The 22,596-nt window shown below is 43.4% G+C and overlaps 1 protein-coding gene across 1 annotated transcript; it reads left to right on the forward strand.

Annotated features, from left to right (window-relative positions):
- Positions 1-513: 513 nt before the first annotated feature.
- On the forward strand, positions 514-22,013 carry dub (duboraya). The gene is made up of 7 exons (XM_056285191.1): positions 514-612; positions 10,217-10,306; positions 17,468-17,539; positions 17,681-17,752; positions 18,301-18,564; positions 19,426-20,001; positions 21,294-22,013. Exons 1-7 carry the CDS (start codon positions 607-609, stop codon positions 21,321-21,323), a joined length of 1,110 nt encoding a protein of 369 aa, XP_056141166.1. The 5' UTR covers positions 514-606; the 3' UTR covers positions 21,324-22,013.
- Positions 22,014-22,596: the final 583 nt, after the last annotated feature.

The following is a 22,596-nucleotide window of genomic DNA, read 5'->3' on the forward strand; positions in this document are numbered from 1 at the left end:
GTTTACTGTATTGTCATTTATCTTATTTGTAGTGTTATAAAGTGTTAATTCACAATGGTTACCAGCTAAGCCAGTTTACATGCTAGCAACATGGAACCATATTCTTTGATGGAAGAAGTTGCAAATATATATTAAAAAAAACACACACACACACACACATACAATTTAAACTATATTTTGTCTTTGCTTTGTAAAACTGTGGCCTGTCTCTGTCGTGTCATCTAGGATGGATAACACACTGCCTAACTCGGGGCGCAGCCAAGATGAATTCACATCACCTCCAATTACAAAAAAAAACAAAAACGAAACAAAACAAAACAAAAAAAGCACAACTGAGATGGCATTTCAACGCACGCTGGCACCAGTGATTGAATATGGGGGCTCCGTTGGCTCCTTGGCGGGCCAGAAATGCTGTGACAGTGCGGACTAAATATAACCCCAGAGACCCCCCCCCGCCCCTCCGCCCCCCCCCCCCGCCCCCCCGCGCTCGGCCTGCTGAGCTGAACTCACATAGCTGCCACACAGGCGCGCGCGTCTGACAAGTCCGCTCAGACGGAGGAGCTGCGACGCGCCGCGGAGCCCCTTCAACGCGTCCACTTCGGGAGGATGGAGGTAAAGTTTATTTGTTTTTGTTTTTGTTTTTCTTCTTGTTGTTTTGTTTTGTTTTTGTTGTCATCGTTTCTTTATTCAGCTGCTTGGGTCGCTGTGGTTACTTTCCCTCGTTTCCCGAAGGGGACTCTTTCGGTTGAGGACGCGTGGAAAGCACAAATGAAGCCGTACTACTTAGTATGTCAGACACCATTAAAAGTCAGATTCATCCCTCAGCGTGGGAAATCACGCTGCGTTTGAAAAGATATACCGACTGCAAGAGCTTTTGGCGGGTGGACTGGTGCTATAAAGATACTTTGACATTTGGCAGCCTCACCCACTTCTAATGACCAAAGCGAATGGGATTTGCAGTGACTGGTAGTAGCCCATGTTTGTCAGCAGCACGTAATAATGGCACCCAGTAAGCCAGAAGTGAGAGTAGGTTGTGTGCTGGTGTGTAAGAGAAAATGGAGGTGAATGTCAGTGCCACATGTCTTGTGTTACTTCATTTACGTTTCTTCTTGATAAGCTCACAGCAGCATACAGAAGGCTGCACTTCAGTTACCATAAGTGAGGGTTTCACACCCAGTCTGAACCATAACCACAGCAGTGACCATAATGGCTAACATTATGGGCACTCTTTGAGACAAAGACTACAAATGGTTTTCATTCATTATCTTGCGAGGATCCAGTTTACCTCAGGCCGGAGGGCTGTGTGGACCGTCAACGCTCAGGAAATTCGCAGAATCTGTGACCAGAATTTATGTGATTTTCAAAATCACAGAGATCCATTATCCCATATCAACGTTGCTATTAAGCTGTGTTCATTTTATATAGAAATGGCATTACGGAGTCTTCCTGAGTCCAATCATTCCATTTAGACTAACCCTGAAGTTATTGATTCAGTGTGGAGACTACAGATAATGCTGCCATTGTACAGAACTCCAATACTCAACCTTTTTTTTTGTATTAGTGCTATGATGGAAACCCCAGGTAGAGGCCTGTCACCATAAAGCTGTCCTGCATTAGTACTGTAAACTTGGAAGCCGTGGTAGAAGCCTGCCGTCATGTATTTCTCTTGTGGTAGCATCTGGACAAGCCCTTTTTCCCCACCCTGCATGCATCCTGCCTGCAGCAGCATTTCAATCATTCTCCAAGTAATTCTTCGTCATCATGGAGCAACATTTTAAGCAGCATCTATGACATCTGTCATAGCTACAATCTGCATCTAAAGGAGCTCTTATCCAATCCAAAACCCAGACCAATAGTAGTGTATCGAGTTTTAATGCTAATTTGTCTGTTATTGATAGTTCTACATTTCATGGCAAAAAACTAAAGAAGCACCTAATTTAGGTTCTTATTTAAAAAAATCATTTGCAGAACAACAGGAAGCCAAGTAGGGATGGACGCACACACGTACATACACATAGGCCCCCACACACACACACACACACACACACACACACACACACACACACAGGAAGTGGTTTAACAGTCATGTTTTCATTGGCATTTGCATAGATGTTCTACAAACTGTTGCAACAAGAAAGCGAGGAAGAGGGTTTATGCTAATTCAGTTAGAGGGCGTTTCTAAACATGCACTCGGTCTTAAAACAGCCCCCTAAAAACGTGCTTGATTTTATTTTATGATTGAAAAGACAGAGAGGAGAAAGTCCCGGGCTGTCTGTGGGGTGGGGTAGCAGGGTGCACAGTGCCGCTGCATGTGTGTGTGTGTGTGTGTTATTTTTGGGGGGGGGGGGTTGTGTGTGTGTGTTTAATAAGAGAGTGTGAATAACTGAGTCTTTGGTTTGATCTTTAGCAGGAAAGAGACAATTAAAGCAAGCGACAATGAATGGAATAAACATGTGACCTATGCATCAGTGAGAGAGAGAGAGAGAGAGAGAGAGAGGGGGAGAGAGAGAGAGAGAGAGAAGAAGAAGAAGAGAGAGAGGGTATGGTGAGATGTGATTTCTTTATCTTTTGAATGTCAGCAATGTGAGTGGGATGTGGCCCAGCCTTACATCAACAGCTGTGTGTGTGTGTGTGTGTGTGTGTGTGTTATAGTGTATGTCCATGGCCTCCTGCATCTCTTGTGTATTTTTGTGTTGTGCTGTATGTGTTTGGGCCCTCTAAGTGTGGATAAGATTGCTTTGTTCTCTCTGTGTGTGTGTGTGTGTGTGTGTGTGTGTGTGTGTGTGTGTGTGTGTGTGTGTGGTAGCGTTATGTCAAGAGCTGTTTCCAAATGTCCAGGAACTGGGTATTCATTATAGAATCCTGAGGCATTGTTTTAGGCACATTTGCAAAACTAGTGAAATGCACTGAGCATTAAAAAAAGTCCATTGAAAAGTTCAAGTCAGGCGTCCAGGCAGCATGGCGGTCTATTCCATTGCCTACCAACCGGGGATTGCCGGTTCAAATCCCCGTGTTACCTCCGGTTCGAATTCCCGTGTTACCTCCAGTTTGGTCGGGCGTCCCTACACACAACTGGCAGTTTCTTTGGGTGGGAAGCCGGATGTGGGTATGTGTCCTGGTCGCTGCACTAGCGCCTCCTCTGGTCGGTCGGGTCGCCTGTTCGGGGACGGGGGGACTGGGGGGGGGAATAGCGTGATCCTCCCACGCGCTGTCTCCACATGTATCAGAGTAGGCATGTGGTAGTCTGCAGCCCCCACCGAGGGGGTGGAGCAGCGACCGGGACAGATCAGAAAAAAATAGGGTAATTGGCCAGTACAACTGGGGAGAAAGAAAAAGGGGGAATCCCAAAAAAAAAAAAGGCTTCAAGTCAGCTGCAGGACGCCCTCCCTATGACACAGCTAACTGAATCCAATGTTGAACTGTGGCTCAGCTTCACTCAAGAAAGCAGTGATAACGCATTATGCAGCCATTGCAGTTAGATAATCTCTTGCAAGGGAGGAAGCACCTCCAATAAGGCAGGGCATTTATGCCGCAGTGTGGTTAATGTAAATCTGAAAGAATGGACCCTTTTAGATGTTCTCTGTGGTCCCCAACACCCCAAACTCAGCTACCAGTAGCGTCGTCATTGCCTTAGCCTGGTATGATGACACCAAAGTAGCAGACAGACAACTTCTGCATGCTATGATATGGAATGATAGTCATATTCTCCATTTCTGTAAGATACGAGCTCACAGAACAATATGGCCTATCCTCAAGCTCTTCCCCGGACAAACACTGGTAGGGAAGCTCCATTCACCGTTGCACTGGAGGGGCAGATGAGCGTGGAGCATGAATGAATGTCACAGAGTGGTGGCAAGAATTGTCATGAAGGGGTTACATTCCTTCTCAACAGCTTAGGTCATCCGAATGCTCGATCGTTATCCTGCTATTCACAGTAAGTTCATATCCTGCTATTATCTATGTGAATATGTATGCTGAACATTATGTAAAATAAGGACAATGTTTTTTTTTTTTTTATTATACTCAATTTTTGTTTTGTTTTTTTCCTCCCTTTTTCTTCCTAACGGTATCCGGCCAATTACCCCACTCTTCCGAGCCGTCCCGGTCGCTGCTCCACCCCCTCTGCCAATCCTGAGAGGGCTGCAGACTACCACATGCCTCCTCCCATACATGTGGAGTCGCCAGCCGCTTCTTTTTGCCTGACAGTGAGGAGTTTCACCGGGGGGACGTAGCGCCTGGGATGAGCATGCTATTCCCCCTGAACAGGCGCCCCGACTGACCAGAGGAGGCACTAGTGCAGTGACCAGGACACATACCCACATCCGGCTTCCCACCCACAGACATGGCCAATTGTGTCTGTAGGGACGCCCAACCAAGCCGGAGGTAACACGAGGGTTCGAACCAGCAATCCCCGTGTTGGTAGACAACAGAATAGACCGCCACGCTACCCAGACACCCTTTATACTCACTGGGTTTTTTTTTGGGGGGGGGGTACCAAAAAGGGAGGGGATAATCTTATGAAGTCATTGACAAGCTACTGTTTGCATAAACAACAGAGGTAGTTTTTGCTTTTACAGTATTTTGGTTTCATTTATTCCTAAAAAAAAATATTAGAGGAAACGTGTGTTTTTCTGTGTTGATGTGCGGTTTTGTTGGCCTGTTTGTCACAAAGTGTTTGTTTTTGTGTGTGTGTGTGTGTGTGTGTGTGTGTGTGTGTGTGTGTGTGTGTGTGTGTGTGTGTGTGTTTTCATGTATTTATATATATTTTTCAGGGGGACGGGTTGTAGTATACACTTGCACCTGTGCTTGTACATCTTGACAGGCTGGAGTCTGGGCTGACTGCTGTGCCTCTATAAACAGACAAGGAAATGAACTGAAAGGGAAACATCAGTCCATGGGGGAACTTTGATTCAGTTTGCTAAGTCTGGATCCTCATGCCGCCTAAATGTGAGGATATTCACTATATTTAATTCATCACCTAAGGGGGGAAATTCCCTTTACATCTTTTAGAGTCAGCCAGCCAGCATTGCCCTGCAAAAAGAACGAGTCGCGTGCCTTGTCTATAAGGCCTTTAACGAGTACAAACATACAGGGGCTCGCCATCCCAATAACCACTAAGCCATCCTGCAAACCAAAAACGTCTTAATTTCAGCAAGTTTGAAAGAGGAGGACCTTTCATGAAGGAGGTAGACGTGAAAACACCAGAACTACAAAAATGTGAAACAGTAATCTGTAAAGAATGCAGAGCCCCTACATATACATATCCCAACAAGCTGCACACAACCACCACTGGGTACGTTTAGCAAGGAAGCATGAAGGTTACTTAATATTGTGAAAGAAGGAGGGGCCTGGAAAAGACAGGACTGTGTGTGTGTGTGTGTGTGTGTGTGTGTGTGTGTGTGTGTGTGTGTGTGTGTGTGTGTGTGTGTGTGTGTGTGTGTGTGTGTGTGTGTGTGTGTGCGCGCGCGTTCGTGTGTGTGTGTGCGTTTGTGTGTGTGTGTTTGCGTTAGAGGCAGCAGCAGGGCTCATGGTCTGACAAATTGACTGTCTCATTGCTGGAAAAATCAAAGGTTCGATATCAAAAAGTTTCATGAAATTCGAAAGAGCAGATGACAGAAAACTTTGAGTTAAACTTCTGTTCAAAGTCAGTTTGCCAGAAAAGAAACATATTCTGTGGGACCAGTAGCACTGGAAGGGAGAACTACACACACACACACACTCACACACACTTCTAAACATGATTTGGTTGTAACAACACACACTTGCAACATCCTTCTTTTCTCACACATGGATAGACACACAAACATCCACCCATAACAGTGCCCTGTGCAGCCAGTGTTGCAATGTACCTTCACTGGAGCAGTTGAGGTTTAAGGATCTTGCTCAACTTGTTTGGTTTGTAATTTAACTCTGTTTACTGCAGTGCAGTGTGCCAGTGGGTTGAGCACCCATTAGAGTATTTTTCTTTAATTCATTGTCCAGAAACTCAGATAGAAGAGATCTAGGTTGTAAGAGGACACCCTGTGACACCCCTCTCTCCAAACCCTGTTTTCTAGCTAGCTGATTGGCAGTACATCATCAGTAAGTATAGTGTATACATGAAAGAAGCCCATATTCAACCGGCACACTCCCATCATCAGTGCTCATGAGCCTTACATCAGATTAATCCCCTTTCTATTGTTTCACATGTCCATCAGGAAGAATTCCATTGGAGGCAGGGGAAAACCACCACCGCACCCGCCCCTCCACACACACACACACACACACACACACACACACACACACACACACACACACACACACACACACACACACACACACACACACACAGAGTTGGTAGGGTTTAATTGGTTTGAAAAATGCCTGGCATGTTCACATGAGGTTCTATAGGCTGCCTTAAAGCCTCATTCACCCCCTGCCCTTCGCATTTCCGAAATCACTAATGAGTAAGGCATGCCAACAAGAAATGGTTCACATTACCGTCTCCTAAAATGGTCACATCAGTCTGCTGTAGCTGCCAATGACAATTCTGTGCCTTGGCTGTGAAAATGGACGAAACTGTGGGTACTGATGATATTGTAGATCTGGACAGGGGGTTGATTTGAGCATACTGACAAAAAGCATCCCCTTGATTAGTCATCCCCATTCCATCCTTCTTGGGCTTATCTGACATCATTTAATAATGATATTTCCGTATATGTAGGCTCGCTTAAGGTTGAATATACACTTCTTGTCCGTTTGGCAAATAAGGAAGAACGTATTTCAAGGGTCTGGGTGGGAGTATTTTTATTGACGCATTGCCTTAATCATTAATGTTAGCCTGTTGTATGGTGCAAATAGGTGTTACATCTCCCTCTCACCCTTTTTCGGGTGGTGAGTGTCTTCCTCGAGCTCAGGTCCTCTACCAGAGGCCTGGGAGTTTGAGGTTTCTGTACAGTATCTTAGCTGTTCCTAAAGCCACACTCTTCTGGACAAAGACCTCAGATGTTGTTCCTGGATCTGCTGGAGCCACTCTCCCAGTTTGGGGGTCACAGCCCCTGGTGCTCCTATTACCACTAGGACTCCAATCTAGTTCTTCCCTCAGCCCTTGGTATTTCTCTAGCTTCTCATGCTCATTCTTCCTGATGCTGCTGTCGCTCGAGATTGCTACATCAATCACTACTGCTGTCTTCTGTTACTTGTCGACCACCACAATGTCTGGTTGGTTAGCTGGCACCTGCTTGTCAGTCTGGAACTTGAATTCCCACAGGATCTTAGCTCTGTCATTCTCAACCACCTTTGGCAGAGTCTTCCATTTGGACTTGGGATGTCCAGTCTGTATACAGTACAGATGTTCCTGTACACTACCCCAGCCACTTGGTTATGCCTTTCAGTGTACGCTTTCCCAGCTAGCATTTTACACCCTACTACTAAGTGTTGGACTGTCTCGGGGACATCTTTGCACAGCCTGCATCTTGGGTCTTGTCTGGTGTGGTAGACCCTTGCCTCAACCGATCTGGTGCTGAGTGCCTGTTCTTGTGCTGCTATGATCAGGGCCTCTGTGCTGTCCTTCAGTCCAGCCTTTCCTAGCCACTGGTAGGATTTCTCAATATCCGCTACATCTTCTGTCTGTCAATGGCACATCCCATGGAGGGGCTTGATCTTCCATGATACCTCCTCTTCTTCTTCCTCCGCACTCTCTGTCTTCTGCTGCCTGAGGTACTCCCTCAGCAGTTCATCCTGGGGAGCCCTCTTTCTGATCTACTCATGGATGTTCCTTGTTTCATCCCAGATAGTGGTCCTGACACTCACTAACCCTCAGCCCCCATATTTTTGCTTATCGCAGAGTCTCAGGCTGCTGGACTTTGGGTGGAACCCTCCGTTCATTGTGAGGAGTTTCCATGTCCTGATATCTGTGGTTGTTATCTCCTCCTTTGGCCAGTTAATTATTTCATCTGGGTATCCGATGATTGGTAGGGCATATGTGTTGATGGCTTGGATCTTATTTGTGTCAGGTGCTGGGGAGCCAGGGCAACCTGATGAGAAATGGGCTACTGGAACAAGCCATTCATGGACAAGGGCCGAGAACTATATACTATATGGCAACCTGTCAAGTCAAGTCAAGTTGCATTTTATATAGCGCTGTCCAGGGTGTCTTCCCGATATGCATGCTAAAAGTGTGAGAGAATGGGGAAAATGCTTGTGTCAGCCAATTTGGTTACCTTTTGGGGTGAAATTTTTAAATATCTATTTACATACAAATACATACTGCTGATGATTTGCAGGGAATAGCAACAACTAGCACAATGTCACAAGATGTCAACACCCTTACATAGCAAAATTGAAAAATAAAATAGAATATAATTTATTTAAACGTGTTTTTTTTACTCAGATATTCTTACAAGTGATGAATATGCAATTAGAAAAAAGTATTTTTCTGTACAAGGGAAAGTCCTGTCACACAACCAAATTAGAGCTAGCAAGAGCAAGAACATTTTTTTTTTTCTTCAAGATGCAATGAACACATTTGGTGTTAGAAGATTTAAATCAAATTATATTGATGGATAGCTGTTACAAAGGGACAGCTAAGGTTTGCATTAAATCTCCAGTAAGAATGTCCCATTATACACCTGTTAGGGGCACATAACCCCCAATACATGACTATCAGCACCACCCTGCTCTCATTCTGACAGAACAAACAACTTCCCGTCCCTCTGTGTTCGGTCATTTCCTGTTATGGAAAATAGGAAATGGTGGAAGCATGTCAAGGGGAAAACATGCATTCCCCCTGTGATCCATGAGCCTTATCTTCTTTGGTCCTTATGTAACAGTTGGTCCCTGGCCACTAGAGGGCAGTTTGTGTTTGTTATTTGCTGCCCTGTTGCCCTAACTTGAACTGCGGCCCCCCACCCCACCCCCAACCCATATGATGACTTGTGTCTCCTTGGAGGACCTCAGCCGATTTGCTAACGACTGGAAAAGCCAAATCGCATCTCTTAATGCTGACCAAATCAATTGTATTATTCATTTAAGTAGTGATTATTTTTAAATATGTTTAAATGGTAAATGGACTGCACTTATATAGCGCTTTTCTAGTCTACCGTCCACTCAAAGCCTTTTACAGTGAAGGCCTCACATTCACCCATTCAAAAACACATTCATACACTGATGGCATAAGCTGCCATGCAAGGCTCAAACCTGCTCATCAGGAGCAGTTAGGGGTTCAGTGTCTTGCTCGAGGACACTTTGACATGCTCTCTGGAGGAAACGGGGATCAAACCGGCGACCCTCCGATTACTAGACGACCCGCTCTACCTCCTGAGCCATGCCGCCCTGTAATAGGTTTGTCATGACTTTAAAAACAAGTCATAATTAGAGGATCTGAAATGTGTGTGTGTGTGTGTGTGTGTGTATGTGTGTCTCGCGCGCTCTCTCTCTCTCTCTCTCTCTCTCTCTCTCTCTCTCTCTCTCTCTCTCTCTCTCTCTCTCTCTCTCTCTCTCTCTCTCTCCCTTGCTCATCTTCCTCTTCCTCTCTACACAACGATCTTTGGACGAGATTGGTTCTGACTTCTCTCCCATCAAGACCTATGTCAAAAAAGCAGGACCCATCCAAAAAGCAGACATTCCAACAGCCATTGAAGACCGATCCAAGGAGATATGGGATGTTGAGATTCAACTAAGCAGAAATATAAAATAAATAAATAAATTCATATCATCAAACATAGACATTTAGCATGTAATTAAACCCTAAATCACATTTCTTTTTTGGGTTGTAGACATGTCTACATACTTTCTACCTAATGAAGCTGGACCTAATTTTAACACTGGTCATAATAACTTCACCAAACTGCTTTCAATAAGAAAACTATCACAGGCATTCTGCCCTCTTTTGGCTGAAACTTCAACATCTGCTGCACTGCCGGCACCACAGCAGCCGGAAATCAGTGGCAGAAAGTAAAAAGACTACAAACTCTGTAAGAGGCAGTAATGCATCTCTACACTCCTCCATGTGTCTTAGAGACATATCCACCGCCTCACCCTCCATCCCCCAAATCAAATTGTCATTATTCAAAATCATTATTATCATATGTCATCACCTTGTTGTCCCAAAATCAGCTGTGTTGATCAGTTTTTACCTGTATCACCTCGTCTGTTTAGTCAAAGGAGTGCTGTTAAAATACGCGACCTGATTTGATTCCACAGCGTTTGCTTGATTTCCGGTTTGTCTTTATTTTAGGAGGAGGCTCCAGCCAGGCGCTCTGTGGCAGAACTGGCAGGAAAGTTCACAAGTAAATCTCCTCCTCCAAACCCTGTCGGGAATGAAGAGGTGAGTTCAATACAGACGTTCACTCTCACTCTCACTCTCTCTCTCTCTCTCTCTCCTTCCACTGCTTTTCCGGTCACATGTCTCCGCATCATTGAGGGCTTGATAATGGATGATGGTGATGATGATGTTGGAGACTTAGGTGCCCTCTCTTTTTCTTTCTCCTCTCTGTACATGTGCTTTTCTCATATCCCTTGTATGCCTTATCTCTCTTTCTCTTATTCTCCCTCTCTCTAAGCCCATCTCATTCTTTTTCACTCTATCTACCCTTCCCTTCCCTATCTCTATCTCATTCTCTCTTTCTCTCAGTTTCCCTCACAGTGGTCACCGACTCGTAGAAAGACGCCCTTACGTTAAAGAGTCAGTCAGTCAGACCAAGAGAGGAAAAGAAAGACAGATTGATTGCAACATTAAGGTTGCGCCTTTGGTTGTAAACAAAATGCTCTCTGCCAAAATTTAAAACCACAGTGAGTTAAGGTCTCTACCAGCAGGAAGAAAACTCACACACCATGCACAAAACCACATTCAGGTATTTGAAGTATTCCTCCAATTTGAAAGGATGGATAAAATGTTGTTTTTGTATCCACGTTTCCACAAGAATAATTTAAACATGTGATCTGTTCAAACTAGGGAAACAGTTGTCTGTGAACAAACATACTCACACACATACACACACACACACACGCGCACACACACACACACACACACACACACACACACACACACACACACACACACACACGGTGATAGTACATCAGCATGCATACTATGAGCAAGTGTAGGCATGAATATTGAGCTGATGGAGGCTGATAGAGCAGGGTTGTAAATGACGCCACCTGCTGTGCAGTGTCAAAGCAGGAAGTAGGGGAGGGAAGATGAAGCACAGACGGGAAGCGTTTCTGGCAGTATTACCATCTCCCTATATCTGTTCTGTTTTAATACTGCTATTCCACACATCTGCGCAACACCTCCAAAACAATGGAAATAGCCATTGACTTCATGAAAAAAACCCACTGCCAAAGAACCCATCCATATTGCTGACCAACCCATAACCATGACAGACTCCTTCAGATTCCTCGTCATTCATATCAGCAATAACTGTAAATTGGACATCAACGCCAACTCCATGTCAATAAACAACAACTGGTCCAATTTTACACCGCCATCATCCAAAGCATCTTCATATCCCATGGAGAGCATCACCAAAACTAAGCTCCAACGGATAGTGAAAATGGCTATTAGAGGGACAGCTCAGGTTGGACGGTTTGGAGACAAAGCAAGAGAGATGAGATTGAGATGGTTTGGACATGTGCGGAGGAGAGATGCTGGGTATATTGGGAGAAGGATGCTGAAGATGGAGCTGCCAGGGAAGAGGAAAAGAGGGAGGCCAAAGAGGAGGTTTATGGATTTGGTGTGACAGAGGAAGATGCAGAGGACAGGAAGAGATGGAAACGGATGATCCGCTGTGCGACCCCTAACAGGAGCAGCCAGACGTAGTAGTTGTAGGATAGTGAAAAAGGCCTCCAAAATCATAGGACGTGACCTTTCCCCCCTGGACTCCTTCTTCACCGCCTGCACAGCCATCCGGGCTGGTAAAATCATCAAGGACCCCTCCCACACAGCCAACTACCTGTTTAAACTCATGCCATCAGAAAGACGCTACAGGTCAATCAGTGCAAAAGTTTATTCCCCACTGCAAGAAGGACTGTCAGCTCCATCTCCTCCTAACCACAGCCCCCGATACGCTGTAACGACTATGCTACTGTTGTTATGTGTATTGCGTATGTATTCATTTACAGTATGTGTTTATGTTGGGAGGTTGGGTATGTTAACATGGAGCTACCATGCTGTACCGTAAACAAAGACCACCAACTTGGCTGTGTGGCAATAAAAGTTTCTTGAATCATGAATCTTGAATCATGAACACAAAAACCACAATTTCAAAAAAAAAAAAAAAAGGAAATCGGGGCGCCCGTGTGGCATGGCGTGGCAGTCTATTCTGTTGCCTGCCAACATGGGGATCGCTGGTTCGAAGCCCCGTGTTGCCTCCGACTTGGTCGGGCATCCCTACAGACACAATTGGCTGTGTCTGTGGGTGGGAAGCCAGGTGTGGGTATGTGGCCTGGTTGCTGCACTAGTGCCTCCTCTGGTCGGTCAGGGCACCTATTCGGGTGGGAGGGGGAACTGGGGGGAATAGCATGATCTTCCCACGCACTACGTCCCCCTGGCGAAACTCCTCACTGTCAAGTGAAAAGAAGCGGCTGGCGACTCCACATGTATCAGAGGAGGCATGTGGTAGTCTGCAGCCCTCGGCGGAGGGGCTGGAGCAGAGATCGGGACAGCTCGGAAGCGTGGGGTAATTAGTCGGACACAATTGGGAAGAAAACGGGAGGGGGGGTAGGAAATCTATTATTTGAACATAGGTGAATAAAAATGAATGGACACAACCCTTTGCTAAAGGGTTTCAACAGGAATGAGCTACTTTCCAAGAGGTAGTTAGTACAACACCATTACAGGGCTGTACCATGACTGGAACAACATAATAAGAGCCACGACAAGTCTGGCCTGTTTATGTTTGTTTTTCAAAGTCCATATAATCTCCTGATTGACTTGTGTGTATCTTCGTCCACTGGGGACTTTATTTGCACCTGTTTCAAAATGTTTCTCCCGTCCCTCCAAAATGCATTATGGGTAGAGAAGTAATTGCCGTCTTTTTATAACTTTGACATTTTTGTCGATGTTGATAGTTGTTGTTTATAGCAACAACAAAAAAACATATATATATATATATATATATATATATATATATATATATATATATATATATATATATATAGAAAACTTCGTTTAAAGAGACACTCAACAGTAGGGAAAGTGTTAAACAAATAAGGAGCAAAATAATCCATTGAGTCAAGTAAATTCTCTATGAGACAGTACAAGCCTGTTTCATGTCATAAGCAATCATCAGCTGTCAATAAAGCTATTCGAGGAAAGGACAACGTCCAACGGGGAAGGGAGAGGTATGACATTCAAAAATTCAAAAACACGTGATCGCTAACGGTCCAATGGGGGAGTTGGTATTTGTCTACTGTCATGATTTATTTATAATTACAAAATAGGTGCTTATATCTATGTCTGCAACTGCTGGCCAATTCAGTCCTGTTATTCAACGTGGACATTTCTGGTTTGCAAATGATAAAATATTTTTCAGTTAGACTTGGATTGCATAATTTACTACTGGTTGAATATGCTTTGTTCTTTGAGAGGATTTTCCAGGTGGTTTCTGTCCGCCAATGACCAAATATAACAGCTTAAAGATGTTACATTCTTTAAACGGTTGTTTCTAAAGTTACACACGTGTGTATTAAACCTCTTTTTGAATGTTCCCTCTGTTAGCCCGACGTATGTCTCTATTTTGCTGTTGTCATCTCTTGTCACCGTAGCTTTGTAGAGAACGCCTCTCGTCTGGCATTTTCTTTCGAGGGGGCATGAATCGTTCACACGGCAGTTGCAGCTGGGGGAGTCCGGTTGTGATGAAGGTTTCATTGATTTGTTCATGATTCTTGTGTTGTGGGACGACATTATTTGTTGAATGTTAGGCATGCAGCTGTAACTGATTTTGATGGTGTTCCTATTGAATATCTTCCAGTTCAAAAAAGTGCTTACCGATGTTTGTGGCCACGGCATCATGTGCACAATGTCCAGTGGGGAAGGGAGAGGTGAAACATACAAAAATTCAAACACACATGATCGCTAACGGCCCAATTTCTTTTCTCTCTTTCTTTTTTTTGGGGGGGGGGCGTTGGTATTTGTCTATTGTCATTATGTATGTGTAATTACAAAATAGGTGCCTATATCTATGTCTGCAACTGCTGGCCAATTCATTCCTGTTATTCAATGTGGACATTTCTGGTTTGCAAATGATGAAATATTTTTCAGTCAGACACATTTTACTACTGGTTGAATATGCCCTGTTGTTTGAGAGGATTTTCCAGGTGGAGAGATTGCTTATGGCATGAAGCAGGTTTTTACTGTCTCATAAAGAATTTACTTGACTCACTGGATTATATATATATATATATATATATATATATATATATATATATACCCACACACACACACACACAAATACAGGAAAAAAGTTTTAATACATTGCAGTACAGGCTGTTTCGTGCCTGCATGCATGTATATATATATATATATATATATATATATATATATATATGTGTGTGTATGTGTGTTTGTGTGTGTGTGTGTGTGTGTGTGTGTGTGCGCGTGCGCGCGCGTGTGTGTGTGTATACACGTATGTATGTATGTATGTATGTGTGTATGTATGTATGTGTGTGTGTGTGTGTATGTATGTGTGTATATGTATACATACACATACAATCCAGTGAGTCAAGTAAATACTTTATGAGACAGTAATGGCATGAAACAGGCTTGTACTGTCTTGTACAAAGTTATATCTATATATAAAACTCACTCTTCATTTGTTGAGCACTTTTATCAACACCATTGATGGTTTCCGAAACAATTTATATATATATATATATATATATATATATATATATATATATATATATATATATATATAGCGTTTTTAAAATTAGGTTTAATGCCCATATGAGTAGCTTCAGGAATGAGCATGCAAGAAATGCAACAGCCTTATGCCGCTACATTTGGTCATTGGTAGACAAGAATATTAGTAACTCTACTCATGGGAAATCTTCAGAGAAGTATCTTATTATTTGCAAGCCTGATTTGTCTACCTTAAACAGTGGAAATGAACTGGCCACCAGCTGCAGGCATAGAACAAAATATCTGCTTTGTAACTAAAAGTAAAATAATGTCTTTATTATTCTCTCCCCCCATTAGATGATACACACGACATTTATTAGATGTTTTAATTTTATATTTCAACTGCCCGCCCTTCCAGCTGTGCCCCAACACCACCCCACTATATGATATACATAAATTACTCCATTTGACGTTACCTTGTTACATTTTAAATGTAGGCTATTTCCCATGGGGCCCTGGTCCTTTAAATGCATTTTCAAAACAAACCCCAACCCCTTACCCCATTGGTTGTAACGTTTTCTACCCCACCATTAGTTGCTTTGCATCATAACCACGTACCCTATTGGTTGTAATAGTTCAAATGTTTTCTCCTCTCATTGGTTGCTGTCCACCAAAATTAGGGGCGTGACGCAGGGCAACGTAATATTTATTGACCGTGTTCTTCTTTGTTGACTCACATTAGCAGCTAATGAGTGCACGATGCACAAAACAAGCTTGTACTGCTATGTATTAAAAGTTTTTTTCCTACATCTATCTCTATAAAAAAATCCAGTGAGTCAAGTAAATTCTTTATGTTTTATAATTATATATTTAATAATATAATATTTATATAATTATATTATTTTGCTCCTTATTTGTTGAGCACTTTCCCTACCGCTGAGAGTTTCTTTTATATATATATACACTACCGTTCAAAAGTTTGGGATCACCCAAACAATTTTGTGTTTTCCATGAAAAGTCACACTTATTCACCACCATATGTTGTGAAATGAATAGAAAATAGAGTCAAGACATTGACAAGGTTAGAAATAATGATTTGTATTTGAAATAAGATTTTTTTTACATCAAACTTTGCTTTCGTCAAAGAATCCTCCATTTGCAGCAATTACAGCATTGCAGACCTTGGCATTCTAGCTGTTAATTTGTTGAGGTAATCTGGAGAAATTGCACCCCACGCTTCCAGAAGCAGCTCCCACAAGTTGGATTGGTTGGATGGGCACTTCTTTGAGCAGATTGAGTTTCTGGAGCATCACATTTGTGGGGTCAATTAAACGCTCAAAATGGCCAGAAAAAGAGAACTTTCATCTGAAACTCGACAGTCTATTCTTGTTCTTAGAAATGAAGGCTATTCCATGCGAGAAATTGCTAAGAAATTGAAGATTTCCTACACCGGTGTGTACTACTCCCTTCAGAGGACAGCACAAACAGGCTCTAACCAGAGTAGAAAAAGAAGTGGGAGGCCGCGTTGCACAACTGAGCAAGAAGATAAGTACATTAGAGTCTCTAGTTTGAGAAACAGACGCCGCACAGGTCCCCAACTGGCATCTTCATTAAATAGTACCTGTTAGAGCCTGTTTGTGCTGTCCTCTGAAGGGAGTAGTACACACCGGTGTAGGAAATCTTCAATTTCTTAGCAATTTCTCGCATGGAATAGCCTTCATTTCTAAGAACAAGAATAGACTGTCGAGTTTCAGATGAAAGTTCTCTTTTTCTGGCCATTTTGAGCGTTTAATTGACCCCACAAATGTGATGCTCTAGAAACTCAATCTGCTCAAAGAAGTGCCCATCCAACCAATCCAACTTGTGGGAGCTGCTTCTGGAAGCGTGGGGTGCAATTTCTCCAGATTACCTCAACAAATTAACAGCTAGAATGCCAAAGGTCTGCAATGCTGTAATTGCTGCAAATGGAGGATTCTTTGACGAAAGCAAAGTTTGATGTAAAAAAAATCTTATTTCAAATACAAATCATTATTTCTAACCTTGTCAATGTCTTGACTCTATTTTCTATTCATTTCACAACATATGGTGGTGAATAAGTGTGACTTTTCATGGAAAACACGAAATTGTTTGGGTGATCCCAAACTTTTGAACGGCAGTGTATATCACCTTGAAAACTCTGACAAAGTAGGCTACTGCTGGTGATTCCCTCCTTGTTGGCACCGGTGGATAACAGGGACATGGACCAATCTTTACACAAAGAGTGTGGGCTTATGTGGTATTTTGGTGCTGCATTGGGTTTCACCATCCTCCACTGAGCTGAAGATAATATTTCATATCGGTACTATTTATTTTTCCCCTTTGTTTATCTACAGCAGGGCCCATGCACTCTTTTTCACACACACACACACACACACACACACACACACACACACACACACACACACACACACACACACACACACACACACACACACCAACACTCATCACAACTGGAATCTACTCATCACATTCAGTCTCTCTCAGCTGGATTCAAACTGGCAACCTTTCGGCCACAAGTCAGCTCGTCACGCCTGCAACTGCCCCATCACCCATTTGTCAGTCTGTCCATTCATTTCTAAGCCTGTTCTGCTTTTGGTTTTCTTTCAGGTCAAACAGGTCAGACGGCGACCCCCTCGCACCTTACAGCTTCCACCTAAAGATGAGGGAGATGAACCAATGGTGAGGAAACCTGTGTGTGTGTGTGTGTGTGTGTGTGTGTGTGTGTGTGTGTGTGTGTGTGTGTGTGTGTGTGTGTGTGTGTGTGTGTGTGTGTGTGTGTGTGTCTAGTCGCGTTCCCCTCTGATCTCCTCTGTGTTACAGAAATCCCCTGGCGCCCTATCGCCTCTTCCAGCCAAAGCGAAGAGGAACTCGGCTCTCATCGAGAAACTTCAGGTGGGTTTAGCGTCACAATCCCGTTGACACAGATGCAGCCTGCTGGTCATGAGTGGCTACTACAGTTACGTCACAACTTTAGCCCCGATCCCCATGAAATGAATGTTAAAGTAGAATAAAAAAAATAATGTATGGAAATAATATATTAATGTTAACATAATAATTATATATAATAATTGAAATAATAACTTTTGATAATATGTGTTAAAATAAAAGGACATTTTTTAGATAAAAGAACAACTACAAGTGATGAAATAGCAGAACCTAAAAAGTTGTAGGCTGTTGATTCAGAAATGGCAAACTGTCAGTCTAAAACATACACGTTTCCCCTTTCTCTTTTTAAAGCAGTTTCATTTTCTCTTCCTTTTTCTTTCTCCTTTTTCCATTGAATCACTATCTTTCAGTCTCTGCTCCCTCTCACCATCTCTCTCATCTTTTTCTTTTTTCACTCGCTATCTGTCTCTCCATGTCTCTGTTTCTCTCCATCCTTCTTTGCCTCATTCTGCCTGTCTCACTCTCTGTCTCTCTCATCCTTTCTCTCTCTCCAGGCTAACCTCGCATTGTCTCCTTCAGTCTTGCTTCCCTCTCCTAAGAGCCCCGGGTTGAGACTGCTGCCGCCCAGCTTCACCCTCCCATCCCCTTCCACCGTCTCTGCCCCTGTAACCACTGAAACCACGGTAACCCCCACAACAACGATGACCCCCACAACCGTGGTGAACCCAACGGGTCTGGCAAGTGAGGAGGAAGCCCCGGCTTCCTTTGAAACCCCACCCACCACCGCAGAGGGATTGCTACTGCCAAGCATCAATAAGGTGTGTGTGTGTATGTGTGTTTATGTGCATGTTTGTCCCCCCCCCCCCATTGTATCCAGCTAATTACCCCACTCTTCCGAACCATCCCAGTCAATGCTGCACCCACTCTGCCGATCCAGGGAGGGCTGCAGACTACCACATGCCTCCTCCGATTCATGTGGAGTCACCAGCCGCTTCTTTTCACCTGACAGTGAGGAGTTTTGCCAGAGGGACGTCACACGTGGGAGGATCACGCCATTCCCCCAGTTCCCCTCCCCCCCAAACAGGCGCCCCAACTGACCAGAGGAGGCACTAGTGCAGCAACCAGGACACATACCCACATCCGGCTTCCCACCCGCAGACACGGCCAATTGTGTCTGTAGGGACGCCCGACCAAGCCGGAAGTAACACGGAGACTCGAACTGGGATCCCCGTGTTGGTAGGCAACGGAATAGACTGCTACGCTACCCAGACGCCCTCTTTGTGTGTATGTGTATGTGTGTGTGTGTGTGTGTGTGTGTGTGTGTGTGTGTGTGTGTGTGTGTATGTGTGTGTGTGTGTGTGTGTGGTTTTTATTTTATGGAAAACAGTATTATCCTAGGCAGTAAGTTCTTTTTTATGACCAAAACATGAACAACATTTTTACATATTCAGAAAAGTTTGCAACTTTAAGACTTTTATTTTTAATTAAAAACCGTGGTGTGTCAGTTAAGACAAAGAAAATGGTCACTAAGTCTTGGACTGCATAAACCGAACACAGCCAGTTAAATAAAAAATATGTTTTATTGCCTTTTTGTAGGTTAACTTTGCATACATGTATGTTCTCCTTCCGGAGTGACTTCATGTCCTGTCAATAGCCTTTTTTGATTGACTCCTCCTCAGGGCAGAGCCCGCCTCTCCATCAGGCGGCGCCCTCCATCTCGCCGGCACAGGAAGTCCAGTAGCGGAGAGGAGGTGGGCGGACCTGCCGGAGAAGAAGACATGCCCTTATGCTCCCCCGATGACCACAGAGATAAAACGGCAGAAGAAGAGGATAAAGATGGACAGGTATTTGATAAGGAAGTGCAAAAGGAAGAAATAGAGACAGACAACTCCATGAGTCCTGAAGAAGAGGTTGAGACACGGCCAGGTTTAGATGGCAGTCTGACAAATCCACACAAGTCCAACAGCACAAAACCAGAACCGGTGCCAAATAGCCGGCCTGAGCCCCACAGTGAAGAGGTGAAGAATGAGAGGATGGGTGATGGAGAAGCGCTGTCCAACAAAGAGGGAAGTGAGGAGATGGTGAAAGAGGTGGAGAATGGATCCATGGGAGAAGAGGAGAGACATGGGTCATCATCAGCGAGGGAGAAGCAGGAAAATCCCTCCGGGGAGAGAGAAGAAAGGGCAGAAGGAGCATCTGGTTTAGATGGGGAAAGCAAGGCTGACACAGATGGAAAGCAAGGAGATGAGGACAAGGTGAGTAAGATAAACTGTACCTGCACAGATTGTTGTACTCTGATTAAACTGCTGTGTCTCATTTTTGTGTTCTTTTTCTATGTCAATCTACCAAGATATCACCACCAAATGAAACAAAACCTTGCATGATTTCTTTTTTTAAATCATCAGCTCATAATGTTAGTAGTATTGGGAATGCTTATGTCACTCATTCCACATGTCAGACATGTGAATGTTAATCTTTCTGTGATGTTGACCTGGAAAGGTGAAGTCATTGGTGGTTGTACAGGATACCACTAGATGGAATGGATGCTGGTTATAAACCCGGATGTGAGACAATGTAATATTAATCTACAGGTGATGTCTTGTTGCATTAATAATCCTTGGGACCTGAGGTTTATATTCCACTCCCAAAATTATAGCTGTTGTTTTGATTTTTACACCGTCATTTTTGTTTACACTTCTCCAATTAGCCATATGTTCATGCAAATGTTAAGTGAAAAATAACAAAAATTAAAATAAATTAAAAGGCAAATGAGGTAAGTTTCCATTAGCTGGCTTTTAGTGGTTCAATAATCACTCTGTGCAGGAATATATCATTAAAAGCTTTTAAGAGGTGACTGGGTGGCATAGCGGTCTATTCCATTGCCTACCAACACAGGGATCACCAGTTCGAATCCCTGTGTTAACTCTGGCTTGGTCAGGCGTCCCTACAGATACAATTGTGCTTGTCTGTGGGTGGGAAGCCGGATGTGGGTATGTGTCCTGGTTGCTGCACTAGCACCTCCTCTGGTCAGTTGGGGTGCCTTTTTGGGGGGGAGGGGATAACCGGGGGGAATAGCGGGATCCTCCCACTCCCACGCACTACATCCCCCTAGCGAAACTCCTCACTGTCATCTAAAAAGACGTGGTAGTTTGCGACCTCCCCAGATTGGCGGAGGGGGTGGGTCAGAGATCTGGACGGCTCAGAAGAGTGGAGTAATTGGCCAGATACAATTGGAAGAAAAAAGGGGGGGGGGGGAATCCACAAAAAAAAAAAAACTTTTAAAGAAATGGAGAAGGACTCACAAGAACGACTCATCCGAGAACGATCCACTTCAAGCAAGCATTAAAACTCTATTGAATACTTTTTTCATTCTTTGACTTCAAAACTGACAACAATAATAGCTTAATTGAAATGCAGGTCTGGTTATTAAGCACATAAAAGTAGATTATCATCTTTGGAAAAGATTTGAAGTCAGAAGTATGATAATTAGTATGTCTTATTGCACTGCTAATCTCCCATCACTCTGTCTCTATCATCGTTTCAATAGGAGATGAAGTGTCAGACTTCAGATGGATGACCGAACTGGACCTGCTGAGTCAGAGTACCTGGAGTCATCATGTGACCCCGCTGTGGTGGCGAGGGGGCTGTTTAAAAGCCCCTCCACACATCCTACAGGCCCCCCATAGGAAGGAAAAAGGCTGTGGGCTGAACAGTATCCCATCTCTATTGTCTTTCCCTGCTGAGGAATGTAAAGAACGGACATTTTCTTCACACTGTACCAGCACACCTTTATATTTTTTTTTCATGATTTGGCCGAGTTGTTTGTTTTGATTTTATGATCAGTTGAAGAACATTGACGTTTCATTCCAAAAAGCTCCATGCCTCGTTTTTTTTTTTTAATATCAAAGGGAGAAACTACCTGATTTTCCTCACTCAGTGTTTAAGTCTCTGAAACATTATGTTGTGTAGGCAGATGACCCCTGACAGCTGGTAACCCATTGTGAAATTGATTTCAATGCTACAAATTGTTTTGGCAGATCAGGTGTCACATCTCAAATGGTTGACACAGTACCTCTATTAGTAATGACATATTTTCATTATTTCAGGCTAAACATTTGTCAAATAGTCAGAAAGATGTATTGCCTCCTTCTACATGAATGCAGTGGATGCCAGACATTATATATATATATAGATATATATATAGATATATAGATATATATAGCACATAAAGTAAGGAAATTTGTGTTTGGTAGATTATTTCTTTGTTGTAACAATGCTTCTTGGCAATAAATCTTACACCGTTGGAAAGACTGTTTATTTCCCTTTTAAATGGTGCCACATTTGTAAGGAACATGCATTTGTGGCATGAGCAGCAGGGCCGAGTATGTGGGTTGCACCCATGAAACAATTTGCCAGATCTTCTCTGCCAGTGCCAAACAGCTTATTTTGCTGTTGCTATTGACTCTTGTTTTGAGCTTCTGGTACCTCAGGTGCTGACAACCAGGTGCCTAATATAAGATTTATTGTCAAGAAGCATTGTTACAACAAAGAAATAATCTACCAAACACAAATTTCCTTACTTTTTGTGCTAAGTTTATATATAAATGGAAAAAAGAGTAAGAAAAGTAATCTTGCATCAAGAAAGAAATGACAGTAAACGTTTTACCCCTGCTTGGACTCAATACAACATGAGTTTCCAGGACGAGTCATCTTTAACAAACCCCTTGCTGTCCAAGCTGCCTTCTGCAGCTTGATTTGTGTGCACTTTCTACTAAAGTCTGCACACTAGAGTTCATCTGCTGTTGAAGTAGAGATGGTTCGATGTCTGTTCTACTTACGTTTTTGTTGTC

Source organism: Lampris incognitus, chromosome 8 (assembly GCF_029633865.1).
Source record: "Lampris incognitus isolate fLamInc1 chromosome 8, fLamInc1.hap2, whole genome shotgun sequence".
NCBI classification, from domain to species: domain Eukaryota; kingdom Metazoa; phylum Chordata; class Actinopteri; order Lampriformes; family Lampridae; genus Lampris; species Lampris incognitus.

Coding starts and splice junctions, on each gene's coding strand:
- dub (XM_056285191.1), top strand. Junction 17,540..17,680: donor ATGAGGGAGATGAACCAATG/GTGAGGAAACCT, acceptor TCTGTGTTACAG/AAATCCCCTGGCGCCCTATC. Junction 18,565..19,425: donor TACTGCCAAGCATCAATAAG/GTGTGTGTGTGT, acceptor ACTCCTCCTCAG/GGCAGAGCCCGCCTCTCCAT.